This window comes from Miniopterus natalensis, chromosome 6 (assembly GCF_054644295.1).
Source record: "Miniopterus natalensis isolate mMinNat1 chromosome 6, mMinNat1.hap1, whole genome shotgun sequence".
Taxonomy (NCBI): Eukaryota; Metazoa; Chordata; class Mammalia; order Chiroptera; family Miniopteridae; genus Miniopterus; species Miniopterus natalensis.
The window spans coordinates 3,519,440-3,546,852 of record NC_142086.1 but is presented as its reverse complement, the minus strand read 5'-3'; the positions used below and the strand labels follow the sequence as shown (position 1 = coordinate 3,546,852).

At 43.9% G+C, this 27,413-nt stretch overlaps 1 protein-coding gene across 1 annotated transcript in view; it reads left to right on the top strand.

Annotated features, from left to right (window-relative positions):
* Window positions 1–27,413, top strand: part of PCOLCE2 (procollagen C-endopeptidase enhancer 2) — a 64,150-nt gene that overhangs the window by 18,053 nt on the left and 18,684 nt on the right. Inside the window, exons 3-5 of the mRNA XM_087818060.1 lie at window positions 9,701–9,956; window positions 22,334–22,458; window positions 23,458–23,594. Coding sequence (XP_087674186.1) covers window positions 9,701–9,956; window positions 22,334–22,458; window positions 23,458–23,594 — 518 coding nt within the window. The remainder of the gene's footprint in view (window positions 1–9,700; window positions 9,957–22,333; window positions 22,459–23,457; window positions 23,595–27,413) is intronic.

The following is a 27,413-nucleotide window of genomic DNA, read 5'->3' as shown; positions in this document are numbered from 1 at the left end:
GGGAGGTGGAGGAGGATAGAGGGTAAATGGTGGTAGAAGGAGGCTTGAACACACAGCACAGTGCACAGATGGTGTGTTGTAGAATTGTGCTCCTGATACCTGTATAATTTTGTTTGCAAGTGTCACCTCAATAAAGTCAATAAAAAGGAAAAAGAAGAATATGAAGAACTTGGGGGGAAAAAGTCGCATGAGGCTGAATAATCTAGATTAGATTAGATTATAATTCTAACGTTGGTAGACCTGTTTGGCGAACTAGCATTATCACATTAAGTATTATCTTTAAGTTATAGGTATTCCATTTCATTTAGGCCATAAATCTTTTGAAGAAAACAACATAATTTGGGGGGAAATTCTTCACATTTTGTGAGGATGAATTAATAGTAAAGTTGTCACCCTGTTGATGCTATGTGGCTCCGGCTGAATGGTGATTTTCATACTTGCGCCTGTGAGTACACCCATGAGGAAGCAGGCGTGGTAACTCATATTGCACAGCATGCAAGGAAAGGCTTGACTTTTCCCTACTCCCTGTTGTTTTGTGAGCTGTGATGAAGACAAAAGATGGAGCGCCCATTGTGGATGCCACAAGAAGGACCCTGGCATGGGAAGTCATGAAATTATTTTATTGGACTCATGCAACAGATATTTACTGAGCACCCACTATGTACCAGGCAGACAGGGATTCCTGCCCTCAGGGAGCTTTACATGCCTGGCATGCACTGGGAACAGCAAAAAAAGGGTGACCCGAGGAAGGCAGTGGAAGCTAAGGCCAGACAGGGAAGAGGGGCATGTCCTGGAAAGCCTGCATACTGCGGTGTACTACAAGGAAACAGAAAGAATGCAGAAAAAGACTTCAAAATGATCATTACTGTCAGAGAGGTAAGAAAATATATTGTGTACATAAAATAAAAACAGGTTGCTAACAAGATAAGACACTCTTGGAAATTAATAACTTGATATAGAAATAATAGAAATGCTGGAAGATAAACTTGAAGAATATGCTCAGGAATTAGAACAGGAGAAGAGATAAAATACTTGAGAGCAAAGATGAGAAAGGTAGAGGATATATCCAGGATGTCTCCATCTGTCTAATGAGAGTTCTAGAAAAAGAGAACAGAGAATATGGAAAGAAAGGAATTACCAAAGAAATAATACTCAGTACAATCAGTGGACAAAGACAAACACCAGGGTGCATCTTTGTTCAAAATCCAACAAGCTTCTGGAGGGGAAATCATATGGAAAAGAACAAGGTGTTAGAAGGCCATGGGACAGTTAAAGGCCATGGGACAGTGCCTTTACAAGTGTGATTTTATAGCTACAATTCTGTACCCTGCCGAAACTGGCAGACTAATGTATGCATGGAATAAAGCTGTTTTTAGACATGCAAGATCTTAAACCTTGTATCTCTGTGCACCCTTTGTACTAAAGCTACAAAAGGATGAGCTCCAGCAAAATGAGGGAATGAAGCAAGCAACAAGAAGATAAAGGAGCCCTGGGGGATTCCTGAGTTGTGGTGAAGCAAGTCCCAGCCCAGCAGCTGTGCAGCAGCCTGGAGAGTAGCCCAAACTAGTAGAGGACAGCAGTGTGGAGGGCTCCAGGATGGAAGTGACAGGGCACCATGTCTGCTCCTTACTGAGAGGGCTTTTAGTGACAGGTATAGAAAACTAAGAAAACTTAAGGCAACTTTTAGCCCTAGGGGGAAAAAATGTGCATAAAATGTAACAGCTTAGCTCAGTAGAGGGTACTATGTATGTGGTCATGGTAGTGGAAATCCTGATACTGATATAACCAGAATTCTGATGGAAGAATGGGTGCAGTAATAGTAAGCAAAGAGATAGAATTGTAAAGGGGTAAATCAGGAAGTAGTAGCACAAGCATGTTATTAAGAAACAAGGAGGTAAATTTCAAACAAAACAGTTGAAGGAATAAAACTGGTTGCCTCTGAGAAGAGGGCATTGGGATTGAAGGAGGGGCAGGGTGGTTATCTTCCATTACAGTTTGCTGCTGCTACTTTAGATTATAAACTATGGACATTATTTTTTTATATATAAAAATTGGGATTAAAAACAATTTTAGTTCTCTTGTAGCGACCTAATGCTACATGTAGACCCTGTGTCTTGAGAACTCTGGCTGCTCACATTTGCATTTGCTCTGTTTTAAATGTGTTTATTACCTTACTGTGATTTCTCTTATCCCAGAAGGGAAGGGCTTTTTGTTTCATTCCTAAAAAAATATAATTTTGTGTTTCTGATCCATCACAGATTTCCCAGATGAGATTACAGATTGCGAAAGTGTTTTCTTGAAAATGTCATTTCAGAATTTTTCTTAGATCATTGCATAGACATCAGCTCTATCCTATGAAAACTTTCCAAAAATCCTATCACATGTCATTAAGAGGAAAACACGGGTGCCGTGTGGCACAGCAGCCCCAGCTAGCTGACGAAGCCTCCCTGGCGTTGGTGCCTGTCTTCCTCGAGCCTTATGTGACGACGTGCACAGCGGCTCTTTCTCCCAGAGTCTCCCCCAGTCTTGTTTATCCTATGCTCCATTAGCTTATGTGACCACTTCTGAGGAATGGAAAGTATATCCAAAAATGAATTAAGTACTTTGTTCCATTTCTTGAAGGTGAGAAGAAATTAGCTAGCTTTAATTTCCATGAGCTATCTACAATCTTCCACATGAAACACAAGTGAGAAAAGGAAATGAATATCCTTACTTTTAAAAAATTATAACCCTATATATGCAGACTGAGAGATTATAACAAAGCCAGGTACTTGGGGTGGGTGTTTAGACAAACGTTGGTGCCTTCGCACAGTCTTGGTGTGGCCTGACCTGTCCAGGTCCTGAGATAGGTGCTGGAGGTTCCTGTCATACTGTTGCATGGACCATCGAAATTACAGCGTGTGCCTCGGGGACACTGCATATTCTCACTTTAGTGATTGCTGCAAATGGTTTGTTGCTCTTGTTGTTCACACATCCTGAGATTGTGTATTTTTTGGTGGCCACATTGCACTTCTGATTCATGTAGAACTTAGAAGCTCCAGACACAAGGACAGTCTCTCTACAGTTGCCTGTCTCAGAGCTGCTGGGTAAGGGTTACTGTGAGTGTCACTATCCCTTTGTTAATCAGGATAATTAACACAGAGCGCAAAACCAACACCCCCGAATATCGGTGCCACACATCAGCAGTGACTTCTTGCTCACGTTACATGCCGTGCAGTTGGTGGCTGTCCTGGGCAGCTGTCCCTTGAGCAGCAGCCCCTGTGTAGTTCTGCTGTCTCCTGCAACCTCCACTGAGTCCCGTCCTCAGAGCACAGAGAGCTCCAGAAGGACTACACGGAACACTCATCGGCCAGGCCTGGAGGTGGGCACATTCCCTGCTCCCCACAGTCTGCTGACCAGGACTCAGTCACATGAAAAGGGAGGCTGGGTAAGGTCCGCTTCCCGTGTGCCTGGGAAAGGGGACACGGCGTTGGTGAGCACTGCCTCAGCCCCTGCCATAGTTGGGCCGTGGAAAACGGGGGAGAAGTCAGGAGGCCTGGGCCTGCCGCTGACTTGCCAGGTGGCTTTAGGTAAGTCATTAAACCCCCTGAGCTATTTCTTCCTTCCAGTCGGGAGCTAATGCTGCTTGCCTTGTGCCTGTGGGTTTTCATTGTTATATAAATGTATGTGCTAGTATTAGGAGGTGTGGCCTGCACTAGTTTTTTAAATACAGATCCCAGTGATTTATTCAATAACTACTTTTGGACTCCTGTAACAGGCAGGCATCGGACTAGCTATGCACAAGCTCTGGTCTCTGGAGCTTTGTCCTGGTGGAGAGATGGGTGATAAATAATCTCCGAAGAAATAACATGGTCCTGTGACCTACCCCAGCAGAAGGGCTCAGGGTAGGCCTCTTGGGAAAGTTGACGCTTGAGCTGAGACCTAAGAGATGGGGTAGAAGCAGACAAGTGAATGTCAGGGAGTAGATTAGCCAAGCAGAGGGATCAGACTGCGCAAAGGCCCTGAGGTAGAAAACCAGGTTGGAGAGTCTCTTAATCAGCCAAGTTTTTGTATGAGATGGAAGGATACAGTTTGAGAGATGGTCAGGGGCCCAGTCATGCAGAGCCTTACTCTCTCTGTAAGAGAGTAAACTCTTTCGTTTCCTCCCTTGCAAACTAAAACCAGGCTAATATCAACTTCATAAGGTTGTTTGTTAGGGGATAAAACCAAATAATATGTGTAAAGCACTTATAAAAGCACGTGGCACCGATACACACTACCCAGGCTTGTGAGGGAGGGTTTATTCCAGGCCCGCGGGGGAGTTTGGGAGAGTTTTCAGCAGGCCGTGTGGCCCAGTCTCCACCGGTGCCTCTGGGCTGGGCTCAGCTACTTGGAGGTTTCCTCCCTCCCTCTAGACACTGGGGGCCTGTAGAGGGTATAGAGGTGGGAAATCCCCACAACAAAACAAAACAAAACTGCAAAACATCACAGTGCTCCCGCTAATCAGAATGTTTTATTTTCCAAGCACTTATAAGATTCCCTTTTTTAAAAAAGGAATATTTAAATGTATGTGAATAAGACCTTATAACCTTTGAATTTATCCCCCTCTTGAAATGTAGCCAAATGTGTATTTGTGCGTAATTTTTTCTGGATTCTATTTTGGGGTATATGTGAGGTGAACTTTGTGTAAATAAAATGTGCCCTGCATTTTAGAACACGCTCACTTTCCCAAACATCTTCTTGTGGAAAAGGAAATCTTAGAAGATTAAAACAATGGCTCCGAAAACAATCAGATAGACTATAAAACATTTTTTCACACAAATTAGTAAATGATGTGTTAGGGAAAAGAAACTGCAGACACCAAGGGGCGTTACCACTTCTGCAGAGATCTCCACATGTAAGAAGCTGGCCTCGTGCTCATAGTATCCTGAAAACACAAGCCATCAGCCTAAAACGCAGCTCCCTGTTCATTCTCTGGCAGCAGCTCGGCACTGGGCACTGACATCAAGAAACTTGGCAGGTCAGCCTGTGACAATAGGGACCTCCCAGGGGCCGTGGGGTGAGCTGAGGTTGCTGTTGCAGCACTAGGCTTTGGCTCACCCAGGACTCAGCTGTTGATAAAAACAAAAACAAAACAATAACAAAAATGAGCATAGAATTGTTTTTCTACAGGCAGATAATGAGTCCCCTGGTCAATATAATCTCACAAACAGTAGCTTTGTCTAATGGCCACCAAAAGCTTCTTGATTGAGTTTCTGCATTAAGTGTTAGCATTTACAGGCTATTTGAAATATAAAGTTTCTCAAAAGATCTGTATCTTCCATTTTGTAAGGAATGGCTTAGAAAGGAGTGGCCTTTGGAGCTCTGCTGCCCCACCGGGCTAAGAGCTATTAGAGCCGCAAGCAGTGGAGCCACCGAGAACTGCCTCATCCAGGATTTGTGCAAAGAAGCTGGTTCTCCATGTAGCTCTGGATGGATTCATGCACTTCACAGATCTTTGTGATGTACCTTGAGGCCACTCTGGGCACTGTCCAGAGGCTGGGGATGCAACTGTGAATGAGGCAGAGGGATCCTGGCCTCCTAGAGCTCTATCTTTTAGGAGAAATGAACTGAGTGAGTGGGTTGAGCCATCCCCTGCTCAGACTCGAGGGGCAGGCTGCCCGCCTGGCTGAGCCCATCTTAGGAAGGGGCAGAGGGGTCTGGGAATGCCTCCAGGAAGACATGACGTTGAAACTGAGACCCTAAGCTTGAGCGAGGGGAGGGCAGGACTGGGAATGTGTTCTCAGCAGAAGGAAGGGCTTGTGAAGGCCCCGTGTGTTTGTTTTTATCTTTATTTGTCCCCCTTCTCTCCCTCACTTGAAAACTCAAGGATGCCCAGGTTGTACAGTGACATGTATGGCCTTATCTCGCCTTCATTCATTTTTAAAACAGACACAAAGACACAGTATTCTTTGCGTGGATAAAACATGTGTATATAAAAGTGTTTTCTTGTCGCCCTCATCCGAGGACGTGTTCATTGATTTTAGAGAGCGAGGAGGGGAGGGGGAGAGAAACATTGACTGGTTGCCTCCCACACTTGCCCCAACCCAGGATCGAACCCAAAACCTAGGTTTGTGCCTTGACTGGGAATCAAACCCACAACCTTTTGGTGTATGGGACGATGCTCCAACCCACTGAGCCACTGAGCCACCCGGCCAGGACATGTATAGAAAAGTATTTTGAATGATACGAAGGAAACCACTAAATTTGTGACAGTGGTTGCTTCTGAGAATCGAGGGAGAAAGGGGGCCTGGAACGAGCACAAAAGCAACCTCATTTCATCTGAAAGGTTTAATTTTATTAAAGAGGACTTAAAAAATGTTACCAAAATGTTAACAATAATCAATTCTGGAGGGTTGGTGCCCAGGTGTTTGTTATATTGTGTGTTTCTGTATTTTCAAAATATTCCTAACAAAAACCAAGGATACAGACTGTAGATTCTTCAAGTAGAAAGGTCAGCTTCAGAGAATATGCTTTCTAAAGTCCTTTAGGGTGACTGCCCAGGGACTCAGCAAAGTTCACTGTGCATGGCACGGGCGGCCTTCGCTCCTCACACCATGTGCATGGCAGCCACCCCGAGACAGTGGCACGCTTGCTGCGGTGTGCGTCTCACCTGCTGGAGAAGCTCCCTGGCCTCAGTGCGGGCTACAGCAGACCCGCGGCTCGTACAGGTCTCCTTTGCGTGCTTCTTTCCCAAGAGCTCTTGCCAGGCTTGTTGGGATCATCATGCGCTCAAAATCACAACGATGTAACCCAGTTTCTAGTGTCAACACTGTGTCTATCTCAGAGAAGCTTCAACTTTTCATTGCAGTGGGACCAAGTAAAGAACTTTTGAGAAGGAGAGATTTACTCCAGTAGGGATGAGTATCCAAGGCCTGTATGCATGTCAACAGCCAGGCTACGGGAACGAATTAACAGAATTTTCTTAGTGTCAGAGAACTGAGAACTTAGCGACGAAACAAGACTGCCCACCCGAGGCCCTCCTGTTGCGGTCATCGGAAGACCCTGAGAAAGTCTTCCTCACTCGCACATTTTCCCTCCGGCTCACTGCCACTGTCCCCAGCATCCCCCTCGTCTGATTTGTAGCCAATTCAGCGTCCGTGTGGGTGGTTCTTTTGAGTCCTTAACCTCTTCTCTTGCAACGAGCTTGTCATCCGAGCTTGTCCTCTCATTCCTCAGCCACCCACTTGGCATTGTCACCATCCTTCCTCCACCAAGGCCGAGGTGGTTACTGTCCTTACCCAGCTTGAATTCCATGCTCCCTTTTATGGTCACCCCCTGCCTGCATCCCCAGCTCTCCCAGCCCTCTCTTCTTCCATAGCCCTTACCTAGCAAGCACCCCTCCTCCCTGGCCCCAGCCTACCTACCACTGCTGAAATCCGTCTCTTCTCGCCCTGCACCCCCACCCAGGGAGCCGCCTGGGGCATGGCAGCCTTCTCCCTGTCCTCAAACTCCCACAGCTGCCCTCATGTCCACTCTTGCTGCTGGGACCTTGTTTTCCATTCACTATGGAAAAGAGAGAAACCAGAAGAAAAGTTTCACATGCCCTCAAGCCTCAGCTACGAACCTGCAGGCACCTGCCTTCCCTCCGCCCACGGGCTGCCCTCTGAGCCCCACTCTAAGGCTGCCTCCTGCACCTGCGCCTTTGCTCACATCTCCCCATGCTCGCTCAGCGACGTTTCTCCAGCAATTCTCCCTCCCTCCTACTTCATCAGTTTTGCCCTCTCTACAGAATTATTCCCACTCAATGCAAATATGCCTTAATATAGCCCATTGTAAAATCCTATCCTCACCTCACACCCCCTCAGATAACTCCCATCTTACTCTGGTTATCCTTCCAGCAAAACTCCTTGGAAGGTTTGTCTATATTTATGATTACCATTTCCTCTCCATTTTTCCTCGATCTTCCTCTTTTCAGGCTTTGTCCCCGCTGCTCCACAAAACAGCTTCGTCGGGGTCACCACTGACCCCTGGTTGTAAACCCAGGGTCATTGCTCTGTCCTCACCTTCCTCGGATGCAGCCGGCCAGTCCGTCCTCCTGGACACAGCCTCTTCGCTTGGCTTCTAGGCACCACCCTCCTGCTGCCTTCGACTTACTAATTCCGTCTCTGTTGTGGTTCGACCTCATTTGGAAAGCCCAGTGCCCTAGGGCCCTATTTTTAGGCCTCGTACCTTTTTTATTTTAATTTAATTTTATTTTTAATCCTCACCTGAGGATATTTTTTCCATTGATTTTCAGAGAAAGTGGAAGGGAGGGAGGAGGCGGGAGAGAGAAACATTGATGTGAGACAGACACATCGATTGGTTGCCTCCCGAACGCACCCCGACTGGGGCATGGATCAAACCTGCAACCCAGCACAGAGAATATAGTCGGTAATATTGTGATAACTCTGTATGGGGCCAGTTGGGGTACTGGAAATACCAGAGGAACATTGTAAAGTGTATGACTGTCTAACCACTATGCTGTACACCTGAAACCAATACAAAATAAGACTGAAAAAGAAAGATAAGCTTCTGATAACTAGAATGCAACCAAGGCAAGGCCAAAATGTTCCCCTTCCTGCGACTCCTCCATTACTGTTCCTACATTAGGGTGGGTATACACTGACACAAAAGGCAAATAGCACTGACACACGTCCTCTTGTACAAAAAAAATCATGGCACTGAACGCAGCAACATGGGGAAGCCACATCATGTCAGAGCATCTGTTGAGCCTTGAGTGTGTGATAGTTAACCAAAGTGAGTGTAAACCAACCAGGGTTGCCTGTGGGTTGTGTCGGCTTGTTTTTGAAATCACTGACCTATGTCAGCTGTACGTTTTTGCAGAATGAAATGTTTCTGCTAGTCAGTGGGGACCTCATCTAGTTGAGAAGGTGAAATAAATCTGACTGAGACTTCATGACTAAACTACTTTAATGAAGAACTGAAAAAGGTGGTGTGAACTGGGAAAGAAATGGGGCTTTTGTAAGAATTCTGCCAAAAGATTTTGCAGCCATTTCCACCCCTACCTATTCAGGAAGCAGAGGGAAGCAGGATAAGAATTATACGGGGGGAATTGTGGTGAAGAAAGTTATGAGATCATTTCAGGCTCCCTGGTACATAAAGTTGGCACCTAGAAAACAAGCAACAAAGTGACTTTGAGAAGAGAGCATTCAGCTGTTACTAAGTCAGTGTGATCACACGTTGTGCACAGTTGATCTGGATCTTTCAGGACCCAAAGTATTATCTATAAGTCATCTGCACAATTGCCAAATAATCCTTTTGGTTTTTACTTGTTAGGAATGTTCTGTATCCTGAGATTGTCCCATTGTATTATTTGCGAAAAATGACAATTCAAATGCTTCCCTGCCAAGCAGTGTCTCTGGGAGCCTTGCTGTTTTTGAGTATGCCAGTGTGTGAGCAGCGGCATCAATTGACAAGACCGGCCCAATATTCTGAAGCTCTGTTGAGATAAATTCCCTGGGAATAACATTGAGTGCCCTGGAGAACTGTGGGATTTGTCAAAGACCATAAACTTTCATATTTTATTAGGAGTACCTTTTCTGGCTTAGTTTAGGTTTGAGGGAAGAAACAGCACTGTCTTGGATATACATGTTTATCTGCTCACTGGTAATTGGCTGAACGTGAAGACCTCGGACATTATTTTCATGACACAGTTTTCTGATGGCCTTTCTCTCGGCAGGTTCCCAAGGGGAAAGTAGTGGTCCTCAATTTCCGATTCATAGACCTCGAGAGTGACAGCCTGTGCCGCTACGACTTTGTGGATGTGTACAACGGCCACAGCAACAGCCAGCGTATTGGGCGCTTCTGTGGCACCTTCCGGCCTGGAGCCCTCGTGTCCAGTGGCAACAAGATGATGGTGCAGATGGTTTCCGACGCCAACACCGCCGGGAACGGCTTCATGGCCACGTTCTCTGCTGCAGAGCCGAATGAGAGAGGTACTGTCTGCACATCATGGGGATAGCAGCAGGATGGCTCACAGTAATGGAAGTCCTGCTGTGGGTCAAGCACTGTTCTATACTCAACACTTTATATGTATTTACTCCTTTAATTTAAAGTTAAGAGAAGTTCTGAAACAGCTAATAAGTGCCACCAAACCACACAGAGACCAGAAAAAATCAGTTTTTTAAAAGCGCATATGTATTCTAAAAATTCAAATGTAGGCATTCATGGAGTAAAAATGTGAAGTTTGCATACATGTATACACATACAGGTATAGAAACATACCCTTCGCCCTCTTAGAAATAGCCATGGCTGGTAGTCCTCATACCTTTCAGTGTGCATATATATATACACACACACATACTTTCTGCAATAACTTTTTAAAAATATATCTTTATTGATTTCAGAGAGAGGAAAGGAGAGGGAGAGAGAGAGAGAAATATTAATGATGAGAGAGTTGTCATTGATCGGCTGCCTCCTGCATGCCCCTGACTGGGGTTCGATCCTACAACCCATGTGCCCCAACCAGGAATCGAACCGCGATCTCTTGGATCCTAGGTTGATGCTCAGCTGCTGAGCCACACCCAGCCAGGCTTTGCAATAACTTTTTAAAAGTGTAAGTGGAATCATGCATTCATTTTGTTTCACAACTTTCTCTTTTCACTTAACACTATGTGTCGGTATATTTTCATGTCAGTACATGTGACCTCCCCAAAATAGAGACCTCTACCCTTGAAAGATAACTATGGAGGGCAAGGTATGTCGTTTGCAGCCTTTTGCCTCAGGGCATTCCCTAGTCTGCTCTTTTTTAAAAAAAAAAAATTAAATTTTTTGGGGTGACAGTGGTCAATATGAACATAAAGGTCTCAGGTGTGGCTTTCTATGTTACAAGATCTGTATATTGCACTGTGTACCCACCACCCAAAGTCAGACCATCTTCTGTCACCATATATTAGGCCCCCTTCAACCTCCAGCCCCCATCATCTTCTCTCTGGCAACCACGATGCCTTTTGTGTCCATCATTTTCAGTTTTATATCCTTCATAAGTGAAATTGTATGGTTGTTAGCTTTTTCTGCCTGACATCTCATGTAGCATAATATTCTCAGGGTCCATCCGTGTTGTTGAAAATGGCAGTATCCATCCTTTCTCATGGTGAGTAGTATCCATTGTGCACACCTCCCACATCCCTATCCAGGCCTCTATCGCAGGGCACTTTGGCTGTTTCCGTGTCTTGGACACCTTGAATAATGCTGCAGTGAACGTAGGGGTGCATATGACTTTGAGAATACATGTTTTTGAGTTTTTTGGGGCATATACCCAGGAGAGGGACTGCTGGGTTGTATGCTAGCTCTATTCTTAATTTTTTACTTATTTATTGTTAATCTTCAGCTGAGGATATTTTTCCCATTGCTTTTCAGAGAGAGTAGGAGGGAGAGAGGAAGGGAGGGAAGGAGGGAGAGAGAGCAAGAGAGAGAGAGAGAGACAGAAAGAGTGATATTGACCGGTTGCCTCCTGCATGCACCCCAACCTGGGGCAGGGAGCAAACCCATAACTCAGGTGCTTACCCTTGACTCACAACCCTCAAGTGTGCGAGCCAGCGCTCTAACCAGTGAGCCACACCAGCCAGGGCTATTCTTAATTTTTTGAGGCCTCGACAGTCTGTTTTCTGTAGTGTCTGTCCCAGTCTACATTCCCCAGCAGTGAATGAGGGTTCCCTTCTCTCCACAGCCTCTCCAACACTTGTTGTTACTTGTCTTGCTGATAACAGCCCCTCTAACAGGTGAGAGGTGGGATCTCATTGCAGTTTTGATTTGCATTCTCCTAATTGCTAGTGAGGTTGAACATCTTCTCATATATCTGTTGGCCATTTGTATGTCTTCTTGGGAGAGGTGTCTGTTCAGGTCATGTGCCCATTTTTAATTGGGTTGTTTGTTTGGTGTTGAGTTTTATGAGTTCTTTATATATGCTGGATATTAAACCTTTGTGGGAGCTGCTTGTGAATACCATCTCCCTCTGGTCAGCTGCCTCTTTGTTTTGTTGTCAGTTTCTTTTGCTGTGCAGAAGCTTTTTAGTTTGGTACAGTCATAAAATGTTCTCTACAACCAAGGTCCATAAGTTTAGTACCTGTGTTATCTTTCTTCTATGTAATTTATTGTTTCAGGTCTCACACTTAGGTCTTTCATCCATTTTGAGTTAATTTTTGTACATGGGGACAAACTGTAATCCCGTTTCATTCTTTTGCATGTGGCTTTCCAGTTTTCCCAGCACCATTTATTGAAGAGACTATCTGTACTCCATTCTGTGTTTCTGGCTCCTTTGTCAAAAATTATCTTCCCATATACATGTAGTTTTATATCTGGGCTCTCTATTCTGTTCCATTGTCTGTGTGTCTGTTTTTCTGCCAGGACCATGCTGTTTTGATGATCGTAGCTCTGTAGTATAATTAGAAGTCAGGTAGTGTGATACCTCCAGCTTCATTCTTCTTTCTCAGGGTTGCTTTGGCTATTCATGTTCTTTCTGTGGTTCCATGCAAATCTGATGATTTTTTAAATTTATTTTTTTTTAAATGACACTGGGCCCAGCCAGGCGTGGCTCAGCGGTTAAGCATCGACCTAGGATCCAGGCAATTGGGGTTCGATTCCCGGTCGGGGCACATGCCAGGGTTGTGGGCTGCAGCCGATCGATGACTCTCTCATCATTGATGTTTCTCTCTCTCTCTCTCCCTCCTTTCCTCTCTCTGAAATCAATAAAGATATATTTAAAAATAAAAAAATTAAAAAATAAAATGACACTGGGATTCTGATGTGGATTGCATTAAATCTGTATATTGCTTTGGGCAACATGGCCATTTTAACTACGTTGATTCCTCCAATTCATGAGCACAGGATATTTTTCCATTTTGTTGTGACTTTTTCAGTCTCTTTTAATAATGCTTTGTAGCTTCTGTGCCTCTTTATTGGTGAATTCAGACCATTTACATTTAGGGTAATTATTGATTATGAGGATTTCCTATAGCCATTTTATCTTTTGTTTTCTGGTAGCTCTGTGCCTCCATCGGTTCTTTTTCTTTGTGTTTCTGTCTGCTGTTTTTGGTGGTGTTTCATACTTCTTTCCTCTGTGTCCTCTTTTTTTAAGTTGTGTGTCTTAATTTTGGGGGTTTTGAGTGTGGTTACCATTAGGTTTATAAAAAAATGAAGTTGCATATATACAGTAGTTTTTTTTCTTTTGATTCTGATCTCCATCTTTCTTTGCCAGTTCAGACCTTTACCCCTCCCCTTTTATGTTTTTGTTGTCACAATTATCCCTGTTTATGCTGTAAGTTTTTTGTTGATCTTACTCGTAGTGTTGTGACCTCATGTTCTCTGTTTCAGGTAGAACAACTCCCTTGAGTATTTCCTGCAGTGGAAGTCTTCTAGTGCTAAATTCTCTCAGCTCCTGTATGTCTGGGAAAGTGTTTATTTCTCCTTCCTATTTAAAGGATAATTTTCATGGATATACTATTCATGGCTGGTAATTTCTTTTATAGACATTTGAATGTTTGGCTCCACTCTCTTCTGTCCTGTAGAGTTTTTGCTGAGAAGTCGGATGAAATTCTGATGGGTTTTCCTTTGTAGGTTACTTCCTTCTTTTCCCTGGCTGCTTTGAGAACTTTTTTTCTTTGTCATTAATTTTTGACAGTTTTAATACAGTGTGCCTTGGCTAGGGCCTCTTTGGAATGAGGTAACTAGGTGTTCTGTTGGCTTCTTGGATTTGAGATCTACTTCTTTCCATAGGTTTGGGAAGTTCTCATCCACTATGTGTTTGAGTACACTCTCTGGTCCCTTCTTCCTCTCTTCTTCTCCTGGAATGCCTATTTTTCTAATATTGCTTTTTCTGATGGAGTCAGATAGTTCTTGTAGAGCTCTTTCATTTTATTATTTTAAGCTCAGGTCTCTCCCTTCTTCCTTCTGCATAATTTCTAGCTTCCTACCTTTGATGTCACTAATTCTTTCCTCCGTCTGGTTGGCTCTGTTTCGTACGCTCAGTGGTTCACTCCTCATCTCCTTAATTGCATGCTTCATTTCCAGGACTTCTGATTGTTTGTGTGTGTTTTTTAATGTTTTTTTTTATCCTCACCCAAGGATATTTTCTTCATTGCTTTTCTGAGAGAGTGAAAGAGGGAGAGAGAGAAACATCAATATGAGAGAGAGACATTGATTGGTTGCTTCCGGTTCACATGTTGACAGGGGCTGGGGATTGAGCCTGGAACCGAGGTATGCTCTTGTCCGGAATCGAACCTGGGATCCTTTAGTCTGTGGGCCAACATTCTAACCACTGTGCCAAACTGACTAGGGCTGATTGGTTCTTTTTTTAAGTTCAATCTCTTTGGAAAAGTACTCGTGTGTTTTTTCATTAATTCATTTTCTGAGTGCATTAAGTAGCCTGTTTGTATTTTCTCCTATCTCGTTGAGTCTTCAGAACTGCCATCTTGAATTCTCTGTCATTTATATCACATATTTCCATGTGTTCCAGTTTGCTTCCTGGAGATTTTTCATTTTCTTTATGAGCTGCGTCTCTGCTATGGTTATTTGTGGTATTTGTTGATCTCCTCTGTCTAGGCATCTATGTATTATTTGCCCTTCTCTAGCCACTTTCTCTGAAGAGGCCTTTCTACTATTTTCTAGTAGGTGGTACTAAATTACAAGATTTTTACCTCTGTGACCTCCCACAGGTGACCTCCACAGCCCTGCTGCTTGCTGCTTGGGGGTAGGGTATGCTTTGCCCTCACCATAATGGCAACCCTGAACTTCCATTGGGTTTACTGCAACTCACCCCAACTGGGGATCAGTCACAGAGGGAAATAGCGATTTTGCTGCAGTAGCTCTCAGTTTACAGATTATGTGCTTCTCAACCCGACCCGACATCAAGGGCAACAGGAGGCGAGTTTTGGGAGCCCAAGGGGTGACAGGGCTCTGTGACTCCCTTTCTTTGTTTGAAACACCAGCCACCCGACAGTGGACAGCCATGTGGCAGAACCCCTGCTCTGTGTCCTTGCCCCATCCTCTCAGTTGACTCAGCCCTTGTTTGCACTGCTCACCCCACTGGAGAGGCTTCCAAGATTCTCTGTTCCTCCCAGCTGAAGGAAGTTCCTGCTACTGCAGGCTTTCTCCCTTCTCTGCGCCGGTCTGGCCCTGAGCTCCTGACTGCATGGCTGTACCTGTGGCTGTCTGAGCTTTCCTCCCTTTTCAAAACCTCCCCATTTGTTCTCATTTGCCCACCTTTAGATGCCTTAATGCACAGGTCTCTCAGGTGTGCTATATTGAGCAGGGAATCATTTGTTGAGTTATAGTTGATTAACTTGTTAAAGGTTTAGGAGGAGAGGCCAAGGGGATCTCTAATGCTGCCATTCCTCTGCCAAGATCATAACTGCCTCTTGCTTTGGGCCATAGTGCAACATTAGTGGTATGGGGTGTCAGAGGAGAGAATCTGGGGGTGACAGAGCAGCCAGAATGTTTGGGGAGAAATCCTGGGTGGGAGCTACAGGGAAATTGAGGCAGAAAGTATACACATAAAATCCACCCTAATCTTTGGCTGACAGCTAAATTCCACATATATGGGGGAGAACTCAGTTGTCCTGGCACAAAAGCATCAGCTGGAAGATGAAAGAACTGACAGACACTATAGCCCACTGCAAGAGAGACATATTTTGAGCTTGAGTCTTTCCAAGCTAAATGCCAGCTAGAACAAAAATCACTTTTCATAGGAACATAACAGAATCTAGAGTCTCTATAATGTGTCGTTCATAATGTCCACTATCCAATCATGTTATGAAACCCAGGAAAGTGTGTCTATATTAAGCAAAACAGCAGTCAATAAAAATGGATCCCAGGATAACTCAGACACTGTGATTAGCAGATAGTACTTTAAAACAGCTATAAGAATATGTTTAAAAACTTAAAGGGAAATATATGTTTAATAAATAAACAGATTGCAAATCTCAGAAGAGAAACAGCAATTATAAAAAAGAATAAAATGGTAATTCTAGAGCTGAAAAATACAGAATTTGAAATTTTAAAATTTACCTTACTGCCTTACAAGCAGATTGGAGATGATAGAAGCAAGAGTCAGTGAATTTGAATATAAATGTTCTAATCTGAAGAACAAGGAGGGAAAATATTAATGAGAACGAGCGCCCAAGGGAGACAATATCACGTGGTCTTACATGAGTAATTTGTATCCCAAAGAATAACAGTTATATTAGTGCAGAAAAAAATATCTGAAGAAATAATGGCTTGAAGCTACCAAAATTTAGTGAAGTGCTTCAATTTACAGACCAAGATCAACAAACCCCAAATAGGATAAATAAAAATGAAACCACGATGAAGGAAACAAGATGGCACATAGGTAACAGCTGCACCTGCCGCCTCCTGCAACCGCATCAAAATTACAACTAAAACACAGAACCACCATCACTCAGAGCCTCCTGAGATCTGGCTGCACAGAAGCCCTACAACCAGGGAGCTGAGGGAGCACGGAGGCCCATCGGAGGGGCCGAGACACGAGGCCCCTCGGGGCTGAGTCAGGAAGACAGGGCCATGGGCCCACCCCTGGTGCTGCAGTTTAAACCCCAGAGGGAATCTCGGCGATGGAGGTTTCCTGGAGGAGTGAGGGGTCCCAGCCCCACATGAGGCCCCCAGCCCAGGGCTCCAAGCCGGGAAGAGATGCCCCCCCAACTCCGGGCTGTGAGAACCAGCGGGACTGTCTCTGAGCATCTGGAAGGCTGTGGGAGCCCCAGGCTTTCCCCTTAAAGGGCCCAGCACGGACTCACTCGGCTGCGCTCCCTCTGAGCCCAGGACCGGGCAGCAGCCTGAAAGGACCTGGGACACTCGGGGAGGAACTAACCTGCCTGAAGTCGGTGCGAGAGCTGGAGGGGCAGCTTCCTCCCAGGCAGAAGGGCTGGCGGAGGCCATGGCTCCTTTAGCGACTCCTCCCCACACAGCCGGCAGGCAGGCAGGCAGGCGCCATGTTTGAATCCCCAGCCCCTGACTCACACCTTTGGCCCTGCCCCATGATTCCTGGAGGCCCCACCCTCCCCACCTGCAGCTCATCCAGGCCATTGCCAGGGGCTTTTCTGTGCAAGTGGCCTCTCGAGCGTCATGCTTAGGACCTTCCTAAAATCTCTCAAACAAGCAGCAGCGGGCCCCACACGGCTTAATAAGTGGCCCCAGGCCTCACACTAGGGCAGCTGCATTCGCTCAGAGCTTGGCCTCTCCTGGACACCTCCAAGCCCAGCACAGGTAGCAGCCAACTATGGTTTGCTGTGCAGCTCATGCTGGGTGGCCCTGGGCAAGGCACTGGCAGAGGCTCACTTTGTACCTCCCGGGAGGCCCCAGAGACAGTGCACCTGGTGGTCAGACTCAACCACGCTGGGTAACAACCCTACCACACCCACGAGTGACACACTCAAGGGGAGGACTTGGTGAACACCAAAGCTCCACTGAAGTAAATCCTCCATAGGGGTGTCTCCAGCACAGCAGCTCTTTGCTATAGTTGCAGCTGGTCCTCACAGCCGATTGACCTGGGGGTCAATTCCTCCCAGTGACACCAACAGCAATCAAGGCTCAACTACAACAGGACAGTGCACACAGCCCACACAGGGGAGCACCTAGAAGGCCCAGCTCAGGTGACTGGGGAGGCTGAGCCACTGGACCCTACAGGACACCTACTACACAAAGCCACTCTACAAATTCCAGGAGACATAGCAACTCTACCTAATACATAGAAACAAACACCAGGAAGCAGCCAAAATGCGGAGGCAAAGAAACATGTCACAAAGGAAAGAACAGAAGAAATCTCTAGAAGAGGAACTAAATGAAATATATCCAAGCAAGCTAACAGATACAGAGTTCAGAATTTTCTTTATAAGGATGCTCAACCATATTAGTGAGAGTATTACAAAAATAACTGAGAAAATCAATAACATAAGAAAGTATCAATTTGAAATGAAGGCTACAGTAACTGAAATGAATAATTTACAGGGAATCAACAGTAGAGTAGAGGATGCTGAGAATCAAATCAGCAATTTGAACATGAGCAAACAAAAAACACCCAATCAGAAGAGCAAAAACAAAAAAAAAGAATCCAGAAAAATGAAGATAGTATAAGGAGCCTCTAGGACAACTTCAAGACGCCCAACATTCATATTATTGGGGTGCCAGAGGAAAGAAAGAGAGCAAGAAATTGAAAACCTATTTGAAAAAATGACAGAAAACTTCCCCTACCTGGGGAAAGAAATCGACTTACAAATCCAGAAAGCACAGAGGGTCCCAAAGAAGAGAAACCCAAAGAGGCCCACAGCAAGACACATAATTAAAATGCCAAAGGTTAAAGACCAAGAGAAAATCTTAAAGGCAGTAAGAGAAAAACAGTTACCTACAAGGGAGCACCCATACGACTGTCAGCTGATTTCTCAACAGAAACCTTGCAGGCCAGAGGGAGTAGCCAGAAATATTCAAAGTGATGAAAAGCAAGAACCTACAACCAAGATTGCTCTACCCAGCAAAGCTATCATTTAGAATCAAAGGTCAGATAAAGACCTTTCCAGACAAAAAATACCTAAAGGAGTTCATCACCACCAGACCAGCACTACAGGAAATGTTGAAGGGTCTTCTTTAAGAAGAAGCTAATGAACAAAAGAATCTGATGAACTAAATGGACCCAGAGATATCTACGCAGGCAACAGACGATCATATTTCAGAGGGAAGAGGGAAGGGGGTGGAGGATGGGAAGAGATTAACCAAAGAAGTTATATGCATATATGCATAACCCATGGACACAGACAATGACGGGGTGAAGGCCTGGGGAGGGGGTGGGAGCGAGGTGGAGGGTGTCAATTGGGGGGAAAAAATGGTACACCTGTAATACTTTCAACAATAAAGATAAATTAAAAAAAAAAAAAAATGAAGCCACACCTAGGCATGTCAAAATTAAACTACAGAAACCTAAAGATGAGCCAGTCTTAAAATCAATCAGATAAAAACCAGATTACACACAAAGGAAAGATGGTCTGAATGATGGCTTTCTTTAAATGAGAAACAATGGAGGCCAGAAGGCAGTGGGACAGCATTTTTAAAGTGCTGGAATAAAACTGTCAATACAGAATTCGATAGCCAGTCTTCAAGAATGAAAGCGTAATGAAGACATTTTCAAATAAACACTTGCATCACAAGAAATATTAAAGGAAGTTCCTTAACTTCCTTTACACTTAACACTGTATTAAGTTTAAGTGAAATGACTCCACAGGATAACATGAAGGTAATGGAAGGAATGAAGGCCACTGGAAATGATAAATGTAAAAGGCTATATATTATTTTATTTTCTTCTCTTAATTTCTTTACATGTGTCTGTTCAAAACAAAATAAAAAAATGCTCTAACACTCTGGCTTGTGTGGTTCAGTGGATTGAGCATCCTCCTATGCACCAAGAGGTCACCAGTTCGATTTCTGATCAGGACACATGCCCGGGTTGTGGGCTCGTTCTCCAGTAGGGAGTGTGCAGGAGGCAGCTGATTGATGTTTCTGTCTTGTCGATGTTTCTATCTCTCTCTCCCCCTCCCTTCCTCTCTCTCTAATATCAGTGAAAAACATATTTTAAAAAAATAAAATAAAAAATACTTTAACATTGTATTATTGAATGTAATGTATGATATATGTATATGTATGTCATATGTATATGACAACAATAGAACAAAGGATGGAGAGGTAAATGGAACTATGCTGTTGCACATACACATATGTACACAGTACATGAAAAGTACAATATTAACTCTGGGCAGATTGTGATAAGTTAAAGATGCACCTTGTAATCCCTAGAGTAACCATTAAAAATGCAAGAGTTAGGACTAAAAAGGAAAAGATTAAAATGCACTACTAAAATTATTCAACTAAGGAAGAACAGATGGAGCAAAAGAAAGGTGGGATGGATAGAACAAAATAGTAAATGGCACACTAAACCCAAGCATTAAATTCAAAGCATTAAGTATTCCTATAAGAAGACAGTAATTGTTAAAATGGGTGAAACAGGAAATCCCAACACTATGTGGTGTACAAGAAAGAGCTTGGAATACAAAGTCAAAATAGGTTGAATGTAAAAGGATGGACAAGTATGTACCATGAAAACATTATTAAAATTAAAATCAATACTTACAAAAAGACATTGTTACAAAGATGAATAGGTAATGTACAGAATGGGAGAAAATATTCACAAAAATATCTATAAAGGACAGAATATAGAAAAAGCTCATAAAACTCAACAATGAAAAGATAAAGATCCCAACAAATATAAAAGTGGGCCACACTTGAACAGACACTTCACAAAGTAGACACATGACTAAACTAATCAGCCCATGAAAAATGAATCAGTATCATTAGCCAATAGAGAAACCAAATTAAAACTACATGGAGGTATCGGTACATACTCACCAGATCACCTAAAACATCAAATGGTGGCAAGGATGTAATGCAACCAGAGTGTTCATACCTTGAGAGGTATAAAGTGCTACAACCACTTGGGAAGGATTTTCAGTAGTTTCATGTGAAGTTAAACTTCAACATTTGCTCTTGGCCCAGGAACAGCAGTCCTGGGTATTGATGCTAATTGATTGTTGCAAATACATTCCACAAAGATTTGTACAGAAATGTTCCTGCAGCTTTATTCACCAAATAATGCAAACTGAAAACATCCACGGGAATGTCACCAGGAGAATGGAAACAAACCGTGGTGTTTCCACCAACTGGAGCAGATTACCAGTGCGCATGGCAGCGTGAATGAGTCTCGGGGTTGTGCTGCGCAGGGGAAGCCAAACACAAAGGAGCACACACTGTGTGGCTTCGTTTATATGAAGGTCTAGAGTAAACTAATGGAAGGTGAAAGTTCAGAAGCGTGGTGTGGGACTCAGCAGATTGACTGGGCCAGGATACAGGAATTTTGTGGGAAAGGGGTTCATGTAGTCATAGGAGTGTCACTTACATGGGCATATCCACTTTTCAGAAATTTACAGCTAAGATTTGTGCATTTCAAAGTCTATGAATTTACCTTCTCCAAACCTGTAAATCAATAACAATAATGAAGCAGGTGGTGGAGACTGGGGAGCAGTATTGATAAAAAGAATAGTCAATTGTTGCTAATTGATTGTTGCAAATGGGTGACAGATACGTAGAAGTTCATTATACAGGATATCCCCCCAAAATGTATACACACTTTAACAGCTGATATCTCAATTTTGAAAATAAAATGTATTTAGTAAACACTGCCTTTATAATTATTCAAAGTGTGGGTATGCATTTTTGGGGACACCCTATATTATTCTATTTACTTTGTATATGCTTGACATTTTCCATGAATAAAAAGTCTTAGAAATTATTCCAACCTTAATTTTTAAAATACATTTACTTTAGAGATTTCTTTTAAAAATGATCATTTTCTGTGTTAAAGAAATATTTCATTAAACTATATTAATTTTTTTCATTTCAATTCAGTTTCTTTGTTAGATACATTCAAGTAAAATTAAATTTTGCCCTGGCTGATGTGGTTCAGTGGTTAGAGCATCGGCCTGCTCACCAAAGGGTCACGGGTTCAGTTCCTAGCCCAGGTCGGGGCTCGTGCAGAAGGCAGCCAATCGATGTGTCTGTCTCACATCGATGTTTCTCTCTCTCTCTCTCTCTCCCCCTCCTCCCCCTTCTCTTTCTGAAATTATTACTGTCAACCTATCAACACATATGTATAGAGATGTCTGAAATAGTATTTGTAAAGTAGTAACTGGTTAGATTTAGGTGGTGGGATTTGGGGTAAGTTTTTTTCTTTATGCTTTTCTGTATTACTGAAATTTTATAAACATGTTTTTACAAAGGATATTATTCTTAAAAATTATTAAAGATGTATAACATATAAAGTTTTTAGGTAATAAGAGTTTTCTATACCGACTAATTCAAGTTTTGTCAGTGGGCATAGACTTTAACCCTATTTATAAATACCCTGTCTGGAGGGCTCCTAAAATCGACATCATTTGCTGAGCCTGCATGATTTCGGAATGAGTGCACCCCAACTGCTTATCTTTACTTGTCCAAAATATGAAAGAAAGAGAGGAAGCTGTGGCCCTGACTGCATAACTTCACTCTCTTGTGCTGATATGTCAGGTAACAGATCACTTGGGGGGGTATATAGAGGGGACTGGAGACCGTGTGACCCTTATTAAGAGAAAGTTTAAGAGCTTCTGCCATTGCCCTTATTTACTGTACTATCACCTAATATTCCAAATCCCTAATCTCATGGTTGCATTGCGGTAACCTCTATGAGGACATAAACTTGGATTTTTTTCTTATTAAATAACTTCAGGGGATCAGTATTGTGGAGGACGCCTTGAAAGACCTTCCGGCTCTTTTAAAACCCCCAACTGGCCAGACCGCGATTACCCTGCAGGAGTCACTTGTTTGTGGCACATTCTGGCCCCAAAGAACCAGGTGAGGTTCCCTGAGCATGTGAAGGAAGTATTGTGTGTGAACTGTCCAGATGGTTTGAGGAGCCCGACTCTTAAGAGGAAGGCAACTGGACACAGGCCTTTCTTCATGTGGAGACCCAGAGTCCACTTGCTCTCGCACTGTTTGACTTGCAAAGCCATGGATTCAGTTTCCCATTCCAAAACTGCAATTTTCAAAACAGGTTTTGAAATACAAATGGTAAGCAGATCCCCCCGTATGAGATTGTTTAACCCTGTGGAAGATTTTCTAAGCAGCAGCTGCTAATTGTGGGAAGATAAAAAACCTCCCAAGTGCATGTATGTATGTTTCAGGTCACCCTTGCTCACGTGGCAAAGCCATCATGTACTTATAATAGCCACCCCAGTCGCCAGGCCAGAAACAGTCTGCCTGCTTCACCTGACACAGCCAGCCCAACAGGCCACGCCGCCCTGCAAAGAAAAGTGGTCCGCTGTGAAAGCCAGTCTGCTTATGGTTTCTTTGGTTGCTTTTAAAAATGGAATTTGTGCAGGTTCCCCACAAATAACTTTACTCGTTGCTGTGAAACAATCGACAGAGCAGCTCTGTGCCCAGTGCTCATTAGGAGCGGTTATAAGACTTTGCACTCCTTCTGGGACCCACTTTCATATGTTAATTGCAGGACAGAATTTAGCTCGGGAATAGACCAAGCCTATGCCGTGGACTTTTGAAAATAACTCATTCCCTGCTTCTGTAGCTGTCAGCAATCAGAGCTCCTAAGTTTAAGATCTTAACTAGGGTTGACCTGGGAGTGAGATGATCGTTTGGAATGATTAAAAGTTAAAGCAAAAGAGTAGCACAAGAAATACGAATCCCACAGAAGTATGACAGCAAGAATAACTTACGTAGAGTGAGTGCGTTTCTACAGAGGAAACCACGGTACCCTACGGTCCGGGGAAGGGGGAATCCACTTGAGCGTGCTCAGCAGTGGATTCCCACCCTTCTAATACTGTGCTTTCCCTAAAGCTCATAGAACTGAAGTTTGAGAAGTTCGATGTTGAGCGCGATAACTACTGCCGCTATGACTATGTGGCTGTGTTTAATGGTGGAGAAGTCAACGACGCCAAAAGAATTGGGAAGTATTGCGGTGATAGTCCACCTGCGTAAGTAGTACCTGCTTTATTTCAAAACCTCTTCTTTTTTAACCTCATCTGTGGATATGTTTATTGGCTTTTAGAGAGAGGGGAAGGGAGATGGAGAGAGAGAGAAACATCGATGTGAGAGAGAAACATCCCTTGGTTGTCTCCCGTGAACACCCCAACCCGGGATCAAACCCACAATCTGGGTATGTGCCCTGACCAGGAACCGAACCCGCAGTCTTTTGGTATACGAGTCCACTCTCCAACTGAGCCACCTGGCCAGAACTTAAAACTTGTTTCTTATGCAATTACTCAATTATATTGTATTTTCTGAAAGATTTTATGTTGTTGCTTTGTTCACAAATTCCTGGGTTCCATAACAATGAGTAGGTAACCTTAACAAGTGTGGTGAGGCCTTGACAGCCCCACGGATGAACAGAAACAGAGTTGGTGATGCCAGGGGCGGATGCTGAGTCAGATGCCTGGATATGTCACTGCCCTGCAAAGGTGAGGTCAAGCCTCAGAGCAAATGCGAAAGTCTGAGAAAAAACTAGGGGCTGCCTACTGGGGACCCAGACAAGGAGCCCAGGAAGCTTATGACAGACTCAGGTGATTTTACCGATCAGGTCCTGTCCTGGACCTTTTGGAGCCCTGAGCTCCTCCTCACATTGTTGATGCTCACATTTTTGCTGAGTGAACCCAAAAAGTACTTACTAGAACATTTATGGAACTAGGAACTCTGCTGCTTACTAGCTGGTGACACTGGGCACGTTACTTAACTCAAGATGCTGTATTTTGGTGCAACAAGATATTTCACAGCTTCGTACGCAAGACTAGGAAAGTGACCATTGAAATTACTGCCGCTTGTCAGCACAGCCACTGTCCTGCCTCAGTGAGCACCCTCTCCTGCTGTTGCTGAAACAGTTAGATTGCGTGCACCACCTGCTTTTACATACATTTCTATGGTTTCCACAGACACTTTTGAGTTAAAGCAAGGTGTTTTTTTTCAGTTTCAATTCATTTATATTTAAGTTCAGTAATAATTAAAAATTTTAATGTATTCCAGTTAGTTATAATTTAAACATTAGTATGTCCAGATTTGGCTTCATAGATGAGTGTGATGGAGAGAGGCCCATTTCTAAGCTCCTAGAGTCCTTGTCTTCTTTTCCTATTGCTGCTGTAACAAATGTCCACAAACTGAATGGCTTAAAACTACATATTTGTTCTCTTACAGTTCTGGAGATGAGTCGTCTGAATTTGGTTTCACTGGGCTAAAGTTAAAAGTCAGCAGGGTTGTTTTCTTCTGGAAATATTACTGGACAGGGGACCTGGCCCTTGGCGGGTCTGCCTAGGGCCAGCCTACCAGTAGTGTGTGGGTTCTTGACTCCATGAGGAGAGATCTCACAGCACGAGTCCAGGTGACTGTGAGGGAACGTTTATTAAAGCTGAGACAGTGAAACAAGAAAGGGCTCAGCATAGAAGCAGCAACAGGAGAGCCGAGGCTGGGCTGCCCTGGCTCACTGGGAAGCCAGAGAAAAGGGGGCTGTGGAGATAGGCTCAGGGGGTAAGCCCAGGATGCGTTGCCACTGCCCATGGCTGCCCTGGTTGCAAGTCTCCTGGGGAAGAAGTGTGTGTGGGGGGGGGACTGTGTCTGCTAGATCCTTTGTCTTGAGGCTTTTATCTCTCTCCTGCAGGCAGGAATCTTAGGGGAGGTCTCAGGGGAGGGTTTCAGCAGAATATTCATCAGTTTTCTAGGTGTGCTCTTACAGAGCCATGGTTTCCACTGATTGGTCAGTGTGAGGGCAGGGTGTTGTCAGTCATCACAGCTGGTCCTGGCATCACCCACCTGGTTTTGCTGCTTTTCTGAGCCTGAAGCTGAAATATAACTGAGGCCCAGATGTTATCTCTTGGGAGGTGACCTGTACCTGCTGTAAATTGCTCTGCCGGCTTGTTCAGCTGTCTGCCTCAATTTCCCCATCTGCTTGTCTTGGCTCACTGCCTGTCTCAGAAGCGTGAGGGGAGAATCGTTTGCTTGCCTTTTTTCAGCTCGGAGGCTGCTGGCGTTCCTTGGCGGTGGCCCCTTCCTCTGTCTTTGAGGCACATCACCTCTGTCCTGGCTTCTGTCATCACGTAACCAGACCTTCCAGTTATGAGGGTACCTGTGGTTACATTCAGGGCCCACCTACATAGCCTAGGATGCTCTCTCCTTCCCAAGATCCTTAATTTAACCTCTGCAAAGTCCCTTTGCATATAAAGTAACATTCACAAGTTCCAGGAGTCAGAATGTGGACATTTTAGGGGCCACTGTTCATGCCGTCGCACGCTCCTCTGCTCAGGCCAGTCTTTTCGCCTAGACCCCTCCGAGCATCTCCTGCCTCCCTAGAAGCACCCCTTTCCCCAGTAGGTCTCTTTGCCCCATTTTTAGCTCGGCCCCCTTTTTCTGTCCCTTCCCCATAACCTATAAACTTAAGTTCTCCCAAATTGAAAAATAATCCCTCTCAACAATCTGTCCTGGTCTAGCTTTTTCTGCTATGTTTTTTCTTCAAATCCAACTATTTAAAAAAATAATTTCATTTCATTTTCTAGCGATATGGCACATAAGCTAGGTTAAAGCATTGGTGAGTTGGCTAAAAAATAAGAAATCACCTGAGGAGAGAGAAGCAAGTCCTTGGAGGAGGCAGCTTTCCTCAGGACACACCTCGTTATTGACCTGGATCTTCTCTCTTTACAGACCATGCTCGGGGACAGGACACAGAGCTCAGGCAAGGGGGACATTGGGTCAAAGACTTCAGCATACACAGGGGACCTACAGAAAGTGACGCCAACTACAACCCAAGGGTGGTAGCTGGGACTCGGCATTGGGTAAAGGAAAGAGGTAGTTCCTTATGGGAATTCCCAGCCAAAAAGCCATCCACATGTGAGTCTGTGGTTACAGTTTACACTAAACGCAGTGAAGAATTCCGTCTGTAGAGTTTCCGAGTTGGTGGTGCCCACAGAGGTGACAGAAGAAAACATCCATTCTCTCTGGACGGATGCATCTTAGCTCAGACTTTAACAGTATCTACAGATAAAGTTTTAAGAAAATAAGTTCCCAATAAAAAATCATAAAACATAAAGGAAAAGCCAACATAAACAAGAATCAGGAGAAATAAACAGTATAGTCAGACCCACAGAGGCCATCTGTAGTGAAAGCATGAGCTGCAAAATGTGAAATATGTTTGCTCGGAGAGATTCGTGCAATGTATCCTGACTGAGGGCCTGCCAAGTGCAGCCTGTTGAAAATACGACTAACAAGCAGGAGGCCTTCAGAAATGTTCAAACATTTAACAAATAGCCTAACGGGATTTTCAGAACTGAGACATATAATAATTTAAACAAAAAACTTAACATATGTTTTGAATAGCTGATAAGACATAGCTCCAGAAAGAATTAGGGAACTGATAAATGGATGTGAGATGATTACCTGGAATGTACCACAGAGACAAATAGTCGGAGAATGTCAGGAGAGGTTCAGGGTCACCGAGGCTGGAGTGAAAGGACCACACATTTAATACACTAAAAGTTCTCTAACAGGAAATACAGAATGTAGGAAATTTAATGTTTGAAGAAATAATAGTTGAGGCTTTTCCAATGTGGATGAAAGATACCATCAAATTCAAGAACTCAATAAATCCTAAGCAACATATATATTAATATGCCCTTTCCTACGTGTAGTATAGTAAAACCACAGGACAGCAGAGAGAGGTGTTAAAAACAGCCGGAGAGAGAAGGCCGAGGATCACAAAGGAAAGACAGTTAACCTAATAACTGACTTCTCAGTAGCAACAGTGGAAGTTAGATCTT